The sequence below is a fragment of the Sapajus apella genome, unplaced genomic scaffold (genome assembly GCF_009761245.1).
Source record: "Sapajus apella isolate SASKATOON/1434 unplaced genomic scaffold, GSC_monkey_1.0 scaffold69, whole genome shotgun sequence".
Lineage (NCBI taxonomy): Eukaryota > Metazoa > Chordata > Mammalia > Primates > Cebidae > Sapajus > Sapajus apella.
The window spans coordinates 10612327-10629716 of NW_022437009.1; the positions used below are offsets into that span (position 1 = coordinate 10612327).

Below are 17390 nucleotides of genomic sequence, written 5' to 3' on the forward strand. Positions count from 1 at the left end.
TGGGGCGGGCTCACACCTTCTCTAAAATGCGAACTCACCACTCGCCTTCGGTTCCGATCTTCCTTAGCAACCACCCGCGATTTAAAGCGGAAGTACCTCACTGGTCCTCCTCCTCCTCCGGACCAACCACGCCCTGGCGAGGAAGCGCGTTGGCCCAGTCACCTCTGCGGGAACTACTATCAGCCAATAAGGAGCAGGCACAGGAGGGCGGGCTAAAGAGGTCGCGGGCGCACGCGCGGTTGGTCCTTGGTGCTGTGGCGGTGTGGGTGACTTGGGTGCCGGTGGAGTCGTGCTGGTCCTCAGAATCCCCGCGTAGCCGCTGCCTCTTCCTTCCCTCGCAATGTTTCTCACTCGGTCTGAGTACGACAGGTCCGTGCGGCGGGGGGACGTCGGGTCGGAATTATGGTGGGCAGGCCGGGCACCTGGCGGCGCGGCCTGGGTTCTGCCCCGTCATGGGGCGTCCCAGGAACCCGACACTGGCCGGACCTGGGGATTTCTTGCCCTACCCAGGCGCCCGCCGTGGTTCCCCTAGCTGGACTTGGGCACATCGGCGGCACTTTTCCTACCACCGAGTCTCCCCCTGGGTCCTAACTCGGTGCGGAAGCGAGAAGCTCCGGTTTGTGCTTGGTAAAGAAGGCTTGAGGAGCCGAAACTCCTAACTTGAATCAGGAGAAGGCCAGAGGTCACCCCTTGCCTCATTCATCTTTTTGTGCTTAGTATGACTGCCTTAAAAAAAAAAAAGTTTAACGTGCCTCCTGGAACAAAAAGCAACTGGCTTGTAGTAGGGTATGCTGCAGTGTATGAAGCACGAAGGCAGTCGTAGCTTTGGCCGGATATATTGTCTAGAGTCTGATTTTATAGGAACTGGAACTTAGAATGGTTTTCAAGAGATTTCTTATCATGCGGCTTCCAATTGACCTAAATTTTTCTGACATTTAAAAAGTTTAAAGCAAGTTTCACTCACAATATAAAGTTGTGCATATTTATGCTGTAGACATTTTTACTTTCAGTTTCCGTTTTCATCAGTTAAGTTTTCACATAGCTGTGAAGTTTTCATTAAAGCCAGGGAAGGCAGACATTTTCTTTGTAATAAGTGGCGTGAGAAGCTGCATTTCCTGTCAAGTATATGCTGATCCTGTCAAAGTTTTACCACCTGCAGTTACCTCTTTTTCATCTTTTTTACTGACTCATAGAAGATGTGTTGACATATGTTTTGACATATTTTCCCACTGTCTATAAAGTGACTGTTGGTCGATATTTAACTTCCAAATATTGAAGAGAATCATCTTCGGGTGACAATTTTGAGTAAGGGTGTGTATGATGGAAATTGTTATCCTTATCAGAAAGCATTTATTAAATTTTGTGGCCGTTTATTTAACATACGTATTGACTGCCTTGTTACTCATTTTTCTGTCTTCCCAAGACCGCCTAAAATACATCCCTTTTTGTTCTCTTAGTTAATGTGCTTGAGTGCTTGCTGTGAACAGGGCACTGTTCTAGGTGCTGGTGCTACAGCAGTGGACAAAATCAAGCTCCTTGCTCTCGTATACGAGACTCTCTTAAAGAATTGTTTACAGGCATAGTGGTTGATGCCTGTAATCCCAGCACTTTGGGGAGCCGAGGTAGGATTGCCTGAGCTCAGGAGTTGGAGACCGGCCTGGGCAACATAGCGAGACCTCGTCTCTACTAAACATTAAAAAAAAATCAGTGGGGCATGGTGGCCCTGACCTCATCTCAAAAAAAAAAACAGAATTGTTTACGGAAGTAACTGTAGTGTGAGTCAGAAATATATTAATGCCATTAGAGAAATTCAAGTCAGTACCGTGGAAGTTTTGATGAGAGATTGCATTCAATATGAGAGGATCATGGAAAACTTCACAAAGGAGCTGACATTTAAACTGGGTCTTTAACTGGGCGTGATGGCGCGCACCTGTAGTCCCAGCTACTCGGAACGCTGAGGCAGAAGAATCGCTTGAACCCGGGAGGCCGAGGTTGCAGTCAGCCAAGATTGCGTCACTGCACTCTAGCCTGTGTGACAGAGCGAGACTCCATCTCAAAAAAAAAAAAAAAAAAAAGACCACAAAAAAGAACTGGGTCTCTTGAAAGAGTAGGAATTTAATGAAGACAGTGAGATCAATAGTTGTGAGTTGGAGAATATGGGATAAATGAAGAAGGGGCAATGGAAAAACAATGCATGTTTGGGAAAAGTCCAGTCTGACTGGCACATATGATACATGTATGGGAACAGCGGGAGATAATGGGAAAAACAGCATGCTGCTAGATACTGAATGGCTTTAATATGAGGTTAAGGAGTTTGGGTCCTATTTCTGTAGACTACAGCTTGCTGTTAAATAATACTTGTGTCTTACAGAGATTATTGTCTGCATTAGGGGAAAGTGAGTCAATACCTGTCAGGAGCCTAGGAGGCTATTACAATAGTAGGTGAAAGGTAATGAGGCATTGAGAAGGAAGAGTGATGTGTTACTGTGGAGGAGGAATTGATATGAATTAGTATGACTTAGCATATAGTTGGATATGGGAAAAGGTGGGGAGGAATGAGTCAGATCATTCAGAAATTCCTATCTTGGGAAAACTGGAAGATTGGAGGTATTTTAAAATAAAACTGAAATAGGAATGGCAGGAGATGAAGTCAATTTTGCAAGGTGGCTGGATATAAAGAGATAGTATTTCAAATTGGAAAATGTTACGTGTTAAGTGCTAATGGAATATCCAAGTGGAAATGTTCAGCAAGCATTTAAATTGTTAGGAAAGAGGTAAAACTGGTAATAGAGATTTGGAAGTAACTGGTGCTTAGCACTCCGTAGCCCAGGCTAGAGTGCAGTGGTGCCATCTCGGCTCACTAGCAACCTCCGCCTCCTGGGTTCAAGTGATTCTCATGCCTCAGCCTCCCAAGTAGCTGGGATTATAGGCACCTGCCACCACACCCCAGCTAATTTTTGTATTTTTAGTAGAGACAGGGTTTCACCATATTGGCCAGCCTGGTCTTGAATTCCTGACCTCAGGTGATCTGTCCTCCTCAGCTTCCCAAAGTGGTGGGATTACAGGTGTGAGCCACCACAGGCAGCCTAGAGCACTACTACTTGTCATGTTACCTGTTACAAAGTCCAGACTCCATAAACCAAGGATTCCAACCATCTCATTCATTTATTCAGACATTTTTATTTTTTCTTTTTTCTAGGAGACGGGGTTTGCCGTTTGTTGCCCAGACTGGAGTGCAATGGCACGATCTTGGCTCACCGCAACCTCCGCCTCCTGGGTTCAAGCAATTCTCCTGCCTCAGCCTCCCGAGTAGCTGGGACTACAGGCACGCACTATCATGCCCAGCTAATTTTTGTATTTTTAGTAGAGACGAGGTTTCACCTTGTTGACCAGGATGGTCTCGATCTCTTGACCTCATGATCCACCCGCCTCGGCCTCCCAAAGTGCTAGGGTTATAGGCGTGAGCCACCGCGCCTGGCCTATTCAGACATTTTTTGTATCCATTGTGTGCTCAAAGCTTTTATAGCTGAGACCATGATTGGTGCCTCTTCTCCATAGGGATTTCTAGCACACTTGAGCAAGGAAAGGTGGAAAGTGTTAAGTGTTAAGGGGAACTGTTTTAGAGAGAAAAGCTGTCTGGCATGTAATTTATATAAATATCGAGTGATGAACTAGGTTAGACATAGGAACTACATTTATCTCAGTCTGTTGTTAAGATAATAATAGTAATTCACACAAATAAGTAGAGAAATGTACCTGTGGCCGACTTCTACTAAAAAGTAATAATTGTGTTTTGTAGAGATTGTTTGAATTAAGGGAAAAACACAACCTGCTCCAAAAGACAATACCTGTTAGGAGACTATTAAAATAGTTAAGTGAAAGGTAATGAGGGCACTGAGAATGGAAAGAAGAGTGATAACCCCAAATATTAACATCACATACATGTTATGGGAAGAGGATAAGAAAAAATGCACATTTTCTTGGAAACTGGCTGTTAGTTTTGGGGCATGAACTTACCAAGGGAATTGGTAAGTCGATGCAGCATTGATCCAGGTTGATTCAGGATTGAGGCAGAAAAGTCACTTGCTCTCATTTCATCAGTTTGAGAAGACTTTCTGGGAGTGGGGCAGAAGTGTTCTATATATAGGTCCCATTCCCTTGAGAAACTAATGTACAAAAAAAGCTACAGATTGTTGTGGGCGAAGTAGAGAATAATGACAGCATGCATATTCTGTAGCTATCTTAGCTTGAATTCAGGTCTATGTGACTAGCTTATATGAGAATAATTAATAATTTTTTTTAAATTATAGGGGTGTGAATACTTTTTCTCCTGAAGGAAGATTATTTCAAGTGGAATATGCCATTGAGGCTATCAAGGTATAGTAGCAAGTAGCATAGTTCCTGAAATTTCATGCTGGCAGAACCTACCTTGGAGTAAATGTGGTTTAACCATTCCTTTAGAAAATGTTTTTATATCCCTTTAAGCAACCACTATTAACTATTTTCATAACAGTTTCAATCCTATTCCTAATATCTATTTTAAAACTTTTTGAGCAGTTAACTGCTTCATAATTACCTAAATAGCTTTTTCTCAGTGGGGGTGGCGGGACATATTTGTGCTTTAGATCCTCTTAGCTATAAAGAAGAATGCAGAAGTCCAGAATTAGCACCTGTATTTATTTTTTATGTTTTGTTTTCTTGAGCAAATCATGACTCTGACCACCTTTGTTTTCTTGTTGGTAAAGACACCTAAGGGACTAAATAAGAGATTTGTTTTAGTTTTTTTAGAGACAGGGTTTCACTCTATCACCCACACTGGAGTACAGTGGCACCATCTTAACTCACTGCAGCTTCCAGCTCCTGGGCTCAAGCTTTCCTCCCACCTTAACCTCCCTAGCAGCTAGGATACAGATGTGTGCACCATGCCTGGCTAATTTTTTAATTTTTTTTTATTTGATAGAGATGTGGTCTTGCTATGTTGCCCAAGTTGGCCTTAAACTCTTGGGCTCAAGCGATCCCCCTGCCTCAGCCTCCCAAAGAGTTGAGATTTATAGGTGTCAACCACCACACCTGGCCTGGCCTGGATAATTATTTGTTGTGGAGGGCCATCTTGTACATTTTGGGATGTTTATAAATATTCCTGGATACTACCCATTAGATACCAGTAGCACTTACTCTTTCAGTTGTGACAACCAAAAATGTCTCCAAACTTTGCCAACTGTCTGGTGGGGACAAAAGGGCCCCCAATTGAGAATCACTCTTCTAAATAAAATTTAAAAGTATATATAAATTTTGTCTTACTCTGTTCAGTTGGGGATTCAGGATCAGTATACTATACATAAAACAATTAGAGAACAACTAAGTGCTGAATTACGTTTTTTGGCAATGGTTTCTGATTATATATTGGTTTGACTTTTAAGGTATACATGCATGTAGTTTCAGAGTCAAAAGGCAAAGTAGTTCTATAAACCTTATAACAAAAACAGCAACTCTTGAGCCCTGCATCGTCCGTGTTCAGCTTTTCAGAGGCAACCCTTTAAATTCTTTCAGCTGGTAATGTTCTAGGCGTGTCTCTACATATCTCTACAACACAGATTTGTGGTTTTTTTGTTAGGCATTATCCATGGACTTTTTATTATGAAAGATGAAGATTTTTGCCCCAACCCCACATCCCTACTCCGCATCACACACAGTTGTCTTTTGAGGTGGGGATGGATGACCCTCTCCAGATATATCTTGAATAGCGTAATTTTGTTAGATCTTTAGTCAACAGTTACATTAGTATGACTGTAAATGCTTTTCACAGCTGAGCCATTTTGTGTTTTATAATTGTTTTTCTGTTTCTGCACAATATTGTTTTTCTTGGAGTTAATAATTCTCTTTTTAAAAATATTTGCATAATTTAGGATGATCAGTAATGCATTCCAAAGTCTCTGCAGGTTACATGTATCCTCTCAAAACATTCAGCCAAATTAAGTGTCCTATTAAGGATTACTTTTTTTTTTTTTTTCTTGAGATGCATACCCGTCTCAGCTCACTGCAGCCTCAAGCTCCCAGGCTCAAGTGATCCTCCAGCGTCAGCCCCCAATGTAGTCAGGACTGCAGGCATGCACCACTGTGCCCATCTAACTTTTTGTATTTTTTGCAGAGATGGGGTTTCGCCATGATGCACAGGCTGGTCTTGAGCTCTTGAGCTCAAGTAATACGCCCACTTAGGCCTCCCAAAGTGCTAGGATTACAGGTATGAGTCACTGTGACCCATTAAGGATTCTTTTTTTTTTTTTTTTTTTTGAGACGGAGTCTCAGGCTGGAGTGCAATGGCGCAATCTCGGCTCACCGCAACCTCCGTCTCCTGGGTTCAGGCAATTCTCCTGCCTCAGCCTCCTGAGTAGCTGGGATTACAGGCACATGCCACCATGCCCAGCTAATTTTTTGTATTTTTAGTAGAGACGGGGTTTCACCATGTTGACCAGGATGGTCTCGATCTCCTGACCTCGTGATCCACCCGCCTCGGCCTCCCAAAGTGCTGGGATTACAGGCTTGAGCCACCGCGCCCGGCCCCATTAAGGATTCTTAATGAAATCTTGGAGACTTCTGACCTGCTCCAGTCTGGACTGGTTATTCTCTGTGCCTCCTGCATAGCTGTGGACTTCATTTTCTGTCACATCATTCTAGGCATTCCCTTTAACTCCCTCTTGTGTTGGACCCCATGTCGTCGTTTTTTGATTTATTTGCTAAATTTGGTAGAACCCATTTTCCAATAGTATCATAAAAACTATTTTTGTTTTTTTTAAGATGGAGTTCACTCCACAACCTCCGCTTTCTGGGGTCAAGCGCTTCTCCTGCCTCAGCCTCCCGAGTAGCTGGGACTATAGGCATGCACTACCATGCCCAGAATTTTGTATTTTTAGTAGAGATGGGATTTCTCCATGTTGATCAGGCTGGTCTCAAACTCCCAACCTCAGGTGATCTGACCACAGGTGATCTGCCCACCTCGGCCTCCCAAAGTGCTGGGATTATAGGCGTGAGCCACCATGCCTGGCCAGAAACTATTTTTAATTTCTAAGTTCTTTTGTTTCTTTTCTTTTTTCTTACTAGCATCTTGTTGCTGTTTTATGGATAAAATATCTTACTTTTCTTCAACAATTTTCCAATTTTTCTTTAAATTTTTTTTTCCCAATGGGACATTGTGGCTCACGCCTATAACCCAGCACTTTGGGTGGCTGAGGCAGGAGGATCACTTGAGCTTAGGGGTTTAAGACTAGCCTGGGCAGCATAGCCCATGCCTAGAAAAAATTTTAAAAATTAGGCTGGGCAAGGCTCACACCTGTAATCCTAGCACTTTCAGAGGCCAAGGCAGGAGGATTGCTTGAAAGAGTTCAAGACCAGTCTGAGCAACACAGTGAGACCTTGTCTTCACAAAAAATTAAAAAAATTAGCTTGGTATGGTAGTGTACACCTGTAGTCTTTGCTATTCTGGAGGCTTATGTGGGAGGATCTCATGAGCCTGGGAGGTTGGGGCTCCACGAGATGTGATTGTGCCACTGCACTCCATCCTGGGTGGCAGAGTGAGACCCTGTCTAAAAAACTTTTTTTTCTATTTTAAACTGGTCATATTCTTTAGAGCTATGTTTTTCAAACTGCAGGGCTAGATCTGTTAGGAGATACTAAAATAAATTTGGTGGTCATGAGGAGCATTTCTTCTGAGATGGTGTCACTCTGTCACCCAGGCTGGAGTGCAGTGGTACGATCACAACTCATTGCAGCCACAACCTCCCAGCCGCAAGTGATCTTCCCACCTCAGCCGCAGAGTAGCTGGGACTATAGGCACATGCCACCACGCCCAGATAATTTTTATTTTTTGTGGAGGTGAAGTTTTGCCATGTTGCCCAGGCTGGTCTCAAACTCCTGGGCTCAAGTGATCTTCCTGTGTCAGCCTCCCAAAATGCTGGGATTATAGGCATGAGCCACCAGTCCTGGCTCACATTTCTTTTTTAAGTGGGACAGAGCAGTAGATATCGGAATGCCTTGCCAATAGTAGTGGTGAGTGGGTTTTTTTCATGAAATTTTGTTTTTGTTAGGTATTTATATTTATTTGTGGGTTTTAGTTATGAAATCAAATGTATTCCTTATTAGCCAGGCATGGTGGTGTGTGCCTGTAATCCCAGCTACTCAGGAGGCTGAAGCAAGGGAATTGCTTGAACCCAGGAGGTGGAGGTTGCAGTGAGCCGAGATCGTGCCATTACACTCCAGCCTGGGCGATAGAGTGAGACTCTGTCTCAAAAAAATAATAATAATAATGAGATAAAATAAGATATTCCTTACTGTGGCTCTTGGTCAAAAAGTTTGAAAACCATTGCTCAGGAGAAAACTGCCTCTTCTGATTTCATTCTGGGAGGGTATTTCTGGCTACTGGCTTCTGAGAGCTGAGTAGGGAAAGAAGACTGAGGTTCTTAACATTATGTTTGTAAATTTGTACGTATTTATCCCATTTTCAGTACATTATTCTGGCCTTAGACTGTGCTTAGTGTCCCCAATCCAAAGACCCTCTGTTTTATGGTCTCCAGAGAGTAAGCCTGGAGTCTTCTGCAGGAGTGGGAGTGGTGCAGTCATTTGGCTCTACAGCATAGGAGAGAGGATCTGAGAATCTGTTTCTTAAACATTGAATTAGCTCCTTGTTCATTTCCATTTCCAGAGGTCCTTGTTACCACCATTTTCTTTTTTGAGGTCCTGTGATAAAATCTGGTTGTTTCTTTACTTTCTTTACTGCTGGTTTAGGATTTGGATTACCCAGGTATCACTAACCTATCTTCTTTTTAGCTTCAAAGTTTTGTTACTGTGTCTTCCCCCACTCTCTGTTATAGTGGATTTATGCCTTTTTAAAAGTCCTTTAATCATACAGTAATAGACTTAAGGAAGTAGTAGAGCTAATGTATGTCTTTAGTCTGCACCTTTAGCTAGAAATATGAGCACTCTTTTATTTATTTATTTTTTGAGATGGGGTCTCACTATGTTGCCCAGGCTGGAGTGCAGTGGTGTAATCTCAGCTCACTACAACCTCTGCCTCCCGGGCTCAAGCAGTCCTCCCATTTCAGCCTCCCATGTAGCTGGGAGTATATGCATACACCACCATGCCTGGCTACTTTTTGTATTTTTTATAGAAACAGGGTTGGTCTCAAACTCCTGGACTTGTGCAGACTGCCTGCCTCAGCCTCCCAAAGTGCTGGGATTACAGGCGTGAGCCACCATGCCCAACTTGAGCACTCATTTTTTTACATAAAAATTTTTGACAGTTCATCTTCTGTAGTTATGCATGTGTCTACCGATTAAGAAAATACATGACAGGCCGGGCGCAGTGGCTCACGCCTATATAATCCCAGCACTTTGGGAGGCCGAGACGGGTGGATCACGAGGTCAAGAGATCGAGACCATCCTGGTCAACATGGTGAAACCCCGTCTCCACTAAAAATACAAAAATTAGCTGGGCATGGTGGCGCACGCCTGTAGTCCCAGCTACTCGGGAGGCTGAGGCAGGAGGATTGCTTGAACCCAGGAGACAGAGGTTGCGGTGAGCCGAGATCGCGCCATTGCACTCCAGCCTGGGTAACAAGAGCGAACTCCGTCTCAAAAAAAAAAGAAAATACATGACAAAAAGCTGGTGTACATTTAATAACACTTCTAAATAAAGTCACAACACATTTGAAAAATAATATATTGTCTGTGAAACAATCAGCCTACAGACATGTTAAGCAAGTTATACATAAAGATTCTTGGAATTGTTTGGAACCCTTTGCAGTGCTCACACTTGGCAGTGATTACTTTGTAGAAGTAATTAAATATAATGGGAATTCAAAGCACAAAGCATTAGTTAGGGAAGGCTTTGATAAATGGAATTTGGGTAGGGAGAAGGAAGAAGTGTATTCCAGGGATGACAGCATGAGCAGGGGTGCAAGGGTAGGACATAATGTGGCTTGAGCAAGTGGGTTGGGCTATACCTGAGGGATTTTGTTGGAGAATAATGAGTAATGAAGTTGGAAGGGAAAAGTGGCATCAGGATAAGAAGGCTCTGGAAGCTTATTTGGATATTATGTTATAAACAATATAGGGTAATGTTAGTTCTTTAGAGAAGAAGAAATATAATGATAATAACATTTTATTAGATCAGTCAGCTGTAACATGAGAGATACATTGGGAGAGAGAGATTAAAGATGAGAGAGGCTATTGAAGTAATCTATGTATATTATAAGAATAACATTTGTTCCTATGTGGTAGGCACCATTTTAAGCATTTTATAATACATAATGTGTTTACCCTCCTTGATGTAGGTATTGTTATTGTCATACTAATTTTGCAAGAAACAGGTATAGAGAAGTAGATGACTGGGTGGTACATAGAGATAAAGAGATAGGTTCCAGGTATATTCCAGGTGACTTCTAGCCACCTTAAATAATTAATCATTTTATGTTGGTGGTGGTGATGGTGATGGTGGTTCTTTTCATCCCTCCCTACCTTCCTTTATTACTTTTCTGGAGGTCGGGGAGGTTTGGGACTATCACCTCTTGGGACAGACCAAGGTAGATGGCAGAGGTGAAAAGAGACCAGGTCCAGAAAAGACTAAATTAGAGTTTTATTACTTTCTTGCCCACTATGTTTAGAACTTTTGAGTCTTCCTTCCTCCAAATATTGGCATTAGAGAGTGGATTTTTCCAATGTGTTCAAGACTTCGTTGAGCTTATTCTTTTGGGGTTCTGGAAATTACCTGGGTAAATTATTAAAAAAAAATTAAACATTTTTTTTTTAATTTAAGGGAGAAAAAAACTTTTTAGAAATACAAAATTCTGTAAATCAGTGTTCTTGCTATTAAAAAGAGTAGTATATTAATTATTTACAGTATATGAGGGTGCTCCTTCTCTCTGCCTATAAGATGTGGCCAATTGAAGTTTCTATCATGAAGATTTACAGAGAGCTATCTGGTGAGTATGTGACCTGTATATGGTAATCATAACATGTTTCTCTTTAGCTTGGTTCTACAGCCATTGGGATCCAAACATCAGAGGGTGTGTGCCTAGCTGTGGAGAAGAGAATTACCTCCCCACTGATGGAGCCCAGCAGCATTGAGAAAATTGTAGAGATTGATGCTCATATAGGTAAGGAGTGGAGGAAAGCTATTCTATAGGATCTGGTTTAGGTTAATTAGTCCTCTATGATGTTCCAAGGGAGGTTTATGAAATAAACACGTTATCCCCTTGTTAGCTATTATTTTCCAGGCAGTAGTCCAGAATGTGTAAATGTAGGAGTAGAAGGCTGTTGCAGGACTCATTTATGTTTAACCTATTCCCAGAAGTTCCTTTCCCCTCAAATTTAGACTTGGTAAATGTGATGGTTGTTGAAATATGCAAAGGTTGAAGTTGAATCATAGGCCAGCTCCTTATGATGGTTGAGTCTTTACTGATGCACAGTATTTGCCCTAGTAAGAGGCCACCAGAGCACAGGATTATGTATGAGAAGCTGGAGTGTCCATTGAGAAAAGAGGAATTCTCAAAGATCTTCGGAGTGACTACGAATTATAAGAATAATATAGACTTGACTAGATCAGTCTTCCTCCTTTGTTTTCAGATTTGTCTTTGTTATTCTGTGTTCCCTCTACCCCCTTTTTTGGTCTTGAATTCCCCTGCTTTAATTACAGGGTGAGTCGTTCTACTTATTTATAGAATGGCATTTTATTTGGCTCTCCAAATTTTCTTAACCTAGTTAGTCATCTAATTAATGAAACATTGGCAAAATAATTAATTGCTTAAAGGCATCAGAACCAAATGCCGTGGTGACTCTGGGAGCTTGATATTATCTCTTTCATAGATATATGTATAGAAACTGAGATTTTATATTTTAAGATTGAAACATTGTGTCTTCTTTAACTCGAGTCTTGTCTTTTGAAGGTAGTTCAGTGTCACTTCATTGTACAAATTGAGAGCCTACAGTGTGCCAGACATTATGCTAGATACCAGGATGTAGAAAGGAATAAGACTTGTTTTCTAGGAGCATACAGTCTAATTGTGGTGGTAAATAAGTAAATGCAATTAAGTGACAAAAGTATTAAGAAAGACAATAGTGTGTTCTCAGTAGGGGTACAAAGGAGGAAATAATTTATTTTGCCTGGAGTCAGTTATAGTGGGGCTTTCAGAAAAGGATTCCATGAAAGTGATTTTGAGCTGAGTTTAATTCTGAAAGATAAGGAAATGTACACAAGGCAAACAAGTGTCTGGGTTTAGCAAGGGAGAGCTTTCTAGTCAGAAGGAATAGAAATGAGTGAAGCCATTGTAGTGTAAAATATAAAATACCATGGCATAAGCAGTTTTGTAGGACTGTGACATTAACTGCAGCAAGAGATGAGTCTGGGGTCAGAGAGTGAAATTCCTTTTTTACCACACTAAAGTGCTTCAATGTAATCCTTTTGCATGGATGGGAAAGATTTTACGCAATGAAGTAATATGATTCCATTAGAATTTTAGAAAGGTCCATTCTGATAATGATATTAAAGGTAGACTAAAAAAGGCTGAGACTGGAAGCAGGGAGGCCAGTTAAGAAACTTTTGTAATAGTCCAAATAAAGAGATGATGAAGGTTTTAACCAACACAGTAGCCAGAGAATGGAGAGGAAGGTAGAGATTGACAGAACTCATGATCTGATTGGTTATGAGGGCCAAGGAAGATGATGGGATCTAGAAGGGAAATGGGTGTGTGATATATCCAAGTAGAGATATTAAGGAAGTTATTTGGCTTTATATGTCTGAAACTTGGGAGAGAAACTTAGGCTGGAGATTTACATTTGAATTATGGCATGTAAAATAACAGTTATAGCTGGGCATGGTGGCTCAAGCCTGTAATCCCAGCACTTTGGGAGGCCGAGGTAGGCGAATCACGAGGTCAGGAGATCCAGACCAGCCTGGCCAGTATGGTGAAACCCTGTCTCTTAAAAAAATACAAAAATTAGCCGGCATGGTGGCGTGTACTTGCTTGTAGTCCCAGCAGCTCGGGAGGCTGAGGCAGAAGAATCACTTGAACCCGGGAGGCAGAGGTTGCAGTGAGCTGAGATTGAGCCACTGCACTCCAGCCTAGGTGACAGAGTGAGACTCTTGTCTGGGGGAAAAAAATAATAACAACAGTTATAATTATAATCGTGGTGGCTTGGGCCATCAGGCACACTCTCTCTGATATAATTAGTTGCTTTGTGTTTGGGACAGAGAGGCAAAAGGCTTTTGATTTATTTGAGGGTCCTCCACTGTAGTTCATAGTGAGGTGATCTCTTCCTTGTCTCTCAGCTTGGGGCATTAGTGTTTGCTTAGTTTGAAAATGTATCATGGTCTACAAAGAGTGCTAAAGGGATGCCTAGGGATATAATATGTGGAAATTTGTGTTTGGTTAGCTGCTCTTCTCTGGACTTATTTTTATTGCCTGGACTTCTGTGTCATTGTGGATGGTTTTTTGTTTCTAACATCAATACTTGGGTTCAGTGCAGATCATTTCCTATCTAATCTTTAGGGTATAAAATACTATGGGATAGCTGAATGGCTGCCATAGTTCCACTCCAGAATTTCAGGATTTCCTGAGTGGATGAAAGACTTCTACAAGGATTTGGCCACTGGGTCACTGTCAATTTTACATTGCAGGTTGTGCCATGAGTGGGCTAATTGCTGATGCTAAGACTTTAATTGATAAAGCCAGAGTGGAGACACAGGTAAAATTGGCATCATCTCCTTTTTACCAGGATGCTTGAGTTCCTTGTTTAGTTATTATATAGCTGCCTGAGCTATACTGCAGATATCTGTGTCAATATTAGATATGGCTCTTGGGAGTAATTTTGGGTAGAATTTCCAGTTAGAACTTTCTGGGGCTTGGAGTTTAGCCATCCAACCATTGCAGTTTTAAAGAAGCTCTGGTCAGTAGTGCTGACAGTGTCTTGCTTTTTTTGGCTTTGCTTATATAAAGCATGCATTGCAATGCATTGTTTCCTAATTGACTTTCTGTGGGAGCACCACGGCAGGAGGTGGACATAGTTAAAGGATATTCTCCCCTCAACTGCCTTTGCTGCCAGGCTTGCAAGTAACAGTCCTCCTTTGGTGAGTAATAACTTGTAGCAGCTGACAAATACTGGTCAGGGATACTGTTTTTTGTTTGTTTTAACTTTGTAGCTGCTGCTTGGAGATAGGCTAGTAAGAAAAATATATCACACGGTAAAATTTTTTGCACTTATTTGCAAGTTTGCTGTCTGTACTTATGTAAGAATAAGTCATTTAACTTAAACATCAACAGAATAAGCTAGAGTCTTTGACGGAAAGAGGCACTTTTAGTTTTTGAAAAGAGTAAACTTGGTGCTTTGAGGGCATAACCCTTTTTTTCAAGGCAGTAATTTTCTTGTCCATCGTTGCTTAGAGTCCTTGTGATATGTTTATTTCCAGAGCTATTTCTCTTCCCCTCATGTACTCCCAAGTACTCAGGGTTAATGTTAATTAAGAAAACCACATTTGAGCCTTCAGTTTCCAATCCCAAAGGAAAGTGAGATGGTGGGCTGCTTTAATGTCCTTATTAGAAGGGTGTTCCATGCCTTGCTCTTCTTCTAGAACCACTGGTTCACCTACAATGAGACAATGACGGTGGAGAGTGTGACCCAAGCTGTGTCCAATCTAGCTCTCCAGTTTGGAGAAGAAGATGCAGATCCAGGTGCCATGGTGAGCATGACGCTTGTGTCGAGTTTTCCTATTGTTCTATGGGACTTAGGACATTTGTCCTATGAACATAAACATTCCCAGCCCCTCTCACCTCCTTACTTCGTAGCTGTTTATCTTAATATCTCTTACTTTTTGGTTCTAGTCTCGTCCCTTTGGAGTAGCATTGTTGTTTGGAGGAGTTGATGAGAAAGGACCCCAGCTGTAAGTACCATTTTGTAATTTTCCTTCATGCTTTTGTAGAGAGTTATTTTAATTTGGGGTGGGGACTGAGAAGATTATTGTAGAGTATTAGCCAGGTATTAGCATGCACCTGTAGTCCCAGCTACTTGAAGGCCAAGGCAGGAAGACCTCTTGAGCCCAGGAGTTTGAGGCTGTAGTGAGCTATGATCGTGCCACTATACTCCAGCTTGGATAACAGAGCCCTGTCTCGTTAAAAAATTAAAATTAAAAAAAGAAAAAATTATTGTAAAAGGGCTATTGTAGATGTATGTGTGTATACACACATACACACGCAAACACACACACACACACGGGGCTTCTAATACTAAAGCTTAGTGATTCTATGCTGTTAACACAAATGTGGGGATTCTGTGAAGAATTTTCCTATTGGAACCAGCGTTAATTCTGGAAGGACTTAGAAGTAACTTTGTTACTATAGTCAGGGTATGTTTTAGAGCTTTGCTCTGGAATGTTGATCTGATCCTCATTTTCAAATATTACTAAGATAGGCATAAACAAGTACCATATTTATACATACTATACTATAATTCTAAATCCCTAAGGAAGTTACTAATTTTCTTAAACACTTTTTGAAATGTCTGGTTTCTCCGGACATAGAACATCTTTTATATCTGTGCCTCAATATTTCAGTGGTGTTTCCTGGCTGCAGGGCCAAGAATTTATACTTTGTTTTAGTGAGATGTTTGTTACATAAAGTGCCACCACTCTTAAGCATTTTAGTCCTCATTTTGGGGGTTTTGCAGGTTTCATATGGACCCATCTGGGACTTTTGTACAGTGTGATGCTCGAGCAATTGGCTCTGCTTCAGAGGGTGCCCAGAGCTCCTTGCAAGAAGTTTACCACAAGGTAATTAAGTATTCTCACAACTCGTACTATTTTTTTGAAAATCACAGTACAATTTACATATAATAAAATGTACAGACTTTAAGAGTTCAGTTCTATGAGTTTTGACTATTGCAAAACAAGAAGCCGGGCACAGTGGCTCACACCTGTAATCCCTTGTAATCCCAGCACTTTGGGAGGCCAAGGCGGGTGGATCATGAGATCAGGAGTTTGAGACCATCCTGTTTCTAACATGGTGAAACCTCGTCTCTACTAAAAATACAAAAATTAGCTGGGCATGATGGCACATGCCTGTAGTCCCAGCTGCTTGGGAGGCTGAGGCAAGAGAATCGCTTGAACCCAGGAGGCGGAAGTTGCCATGAGCTGAGATCGTGCCATTGCGCTCCAGCCTGGGTAGCAAGAGCGAAACTCCGTCCCAAAAAACAAAACAAACAAACAAAAAAACCACACTTTCCACCACTAAAAAAATAAAAATGCTCATCCACATTCCAATCAATCTTTTTCCCTCCCTTGCAACCATGTTTACTACTGTCCATTAGTTTTGTCTGTTCTTGTGCTTTTTTATAAAAGGAATTAAAGAATTTGTCAATTTTTATCTCTTTTGTTTAACAGAATGTTTTTGAGATCCATTTATCTTGTACCAATATTTTCTTTTGATGGCTAAGTAATATACCATGGTGTGGATGTACTATAATAAGTTTATCCTCTATTTCTCAGCTTTACTTAGCATTTTATAATTGGCTCTTGAAGCAAGTGGGCATTTGATATTTTCTTTGTGAGATGGGAAGATTTGCTTTTGGGTAGCTCATTGGTGTGATTGAAGGCTGTTGTATCATTCAGGTGGTTCATACAAGGATACCCGCTCACATCAGCTGCTAATGGTATTAATTTTACATGTGGAGGAAATTGGATACAAAATGGGGTAAAAAGTAAATTTTCTAAACCATTGGGCTACCTTCTTAGATCATTTGGGCATTATTGTTCATAGGGTATCACCAATAATATTATATTCTAAATTAAAAGAGGAATTCAAATGTATGCAAGAGAAGTATATCCCTTTCCCCTTCTTCAAAGACTACTTACTATATGAAGGTTGGTGACTTTACTGTGGCTCACAATCAGGTTTTGGGGGTTTTCCTGAAAAAGTATTCCACTTACTTGCCATTTACTTGAGTTCTGGAGATACTTGTAATGCACCGTACTAATTAAGATGTTTGACATACTTATTAAATAATTTCTTCAGTGAGATGAAGGGAAAATCTTTGAAGGAAGGAGAGATTATGTATAATTAATAGACATCTTCTTGCCTTCTTTGTTTCAAGTCTATGACTCTGAAAGAAGCCATCAAGTCTTCACTCATCATCCTCAAACAAGTAATGGAGGAGAAGCTGAATGCAACGAACATTGAGGTATTTTTCTGTTTTGTTGTTGTTTAAGAGATGAGGTCTGGCTATATTACCTAGACTGGTCTTGAACTTCTGAGCTCAAGCAGTCCTTCCACCCAAGCCCCTTGAGTAACTGGGACCACAAGTACACACACCATGCCTGGCTAATGTTTTTTAATTTTTTAGAGATGGGGTCT

The 17390-nt window shown here is 41.3% G+C and overlaps 1 protein-coding gene across 2 annotated transcripts in view; it reads left to right on the forward strand.

Moving 5' to 3' along the window:
• Positions 1-217: 217 nt before the first annotated feature.
• The window catches only part of PSMA5 (proteasome 20S subunit alpha 5), a 29756-nt gene continuing 12583 nt past the window's right edge, over positions 218-17390 (forward strand). The window contains exons 1-8 of one of the 2 annotated variants that reach the window (XM_032249861.1): positions 218-369; positions 4311-4377; positions 11021-11147; positions 13667-13734; positions 14618-14725; positions 14868-14926; positions 15709-15811; positions 17131-17217. In XM_032249861.1, the coding sequence (XP_032105752.1) occupies positions 341-369; positions 4311-4377; positions 11021-11147; positions 13667-13734; positions 14618-14725; positions 14868-14926; positions 15709-15811; positions 17131-17217 (648 nt within the window). In that variant the 5' untranslated portion in view covers positions 218-340. The remainder of the gene's footprint in view (positions 370-4310; positions 4378-11020; positions 11148-13666; positions 13735-14617; positions 14726-14867; positions 14927-15708; positions 15812-17130; positions 17218-17390) is intronic. The other variant, XM_032249862.1, reaches the window with a different exon arrangement.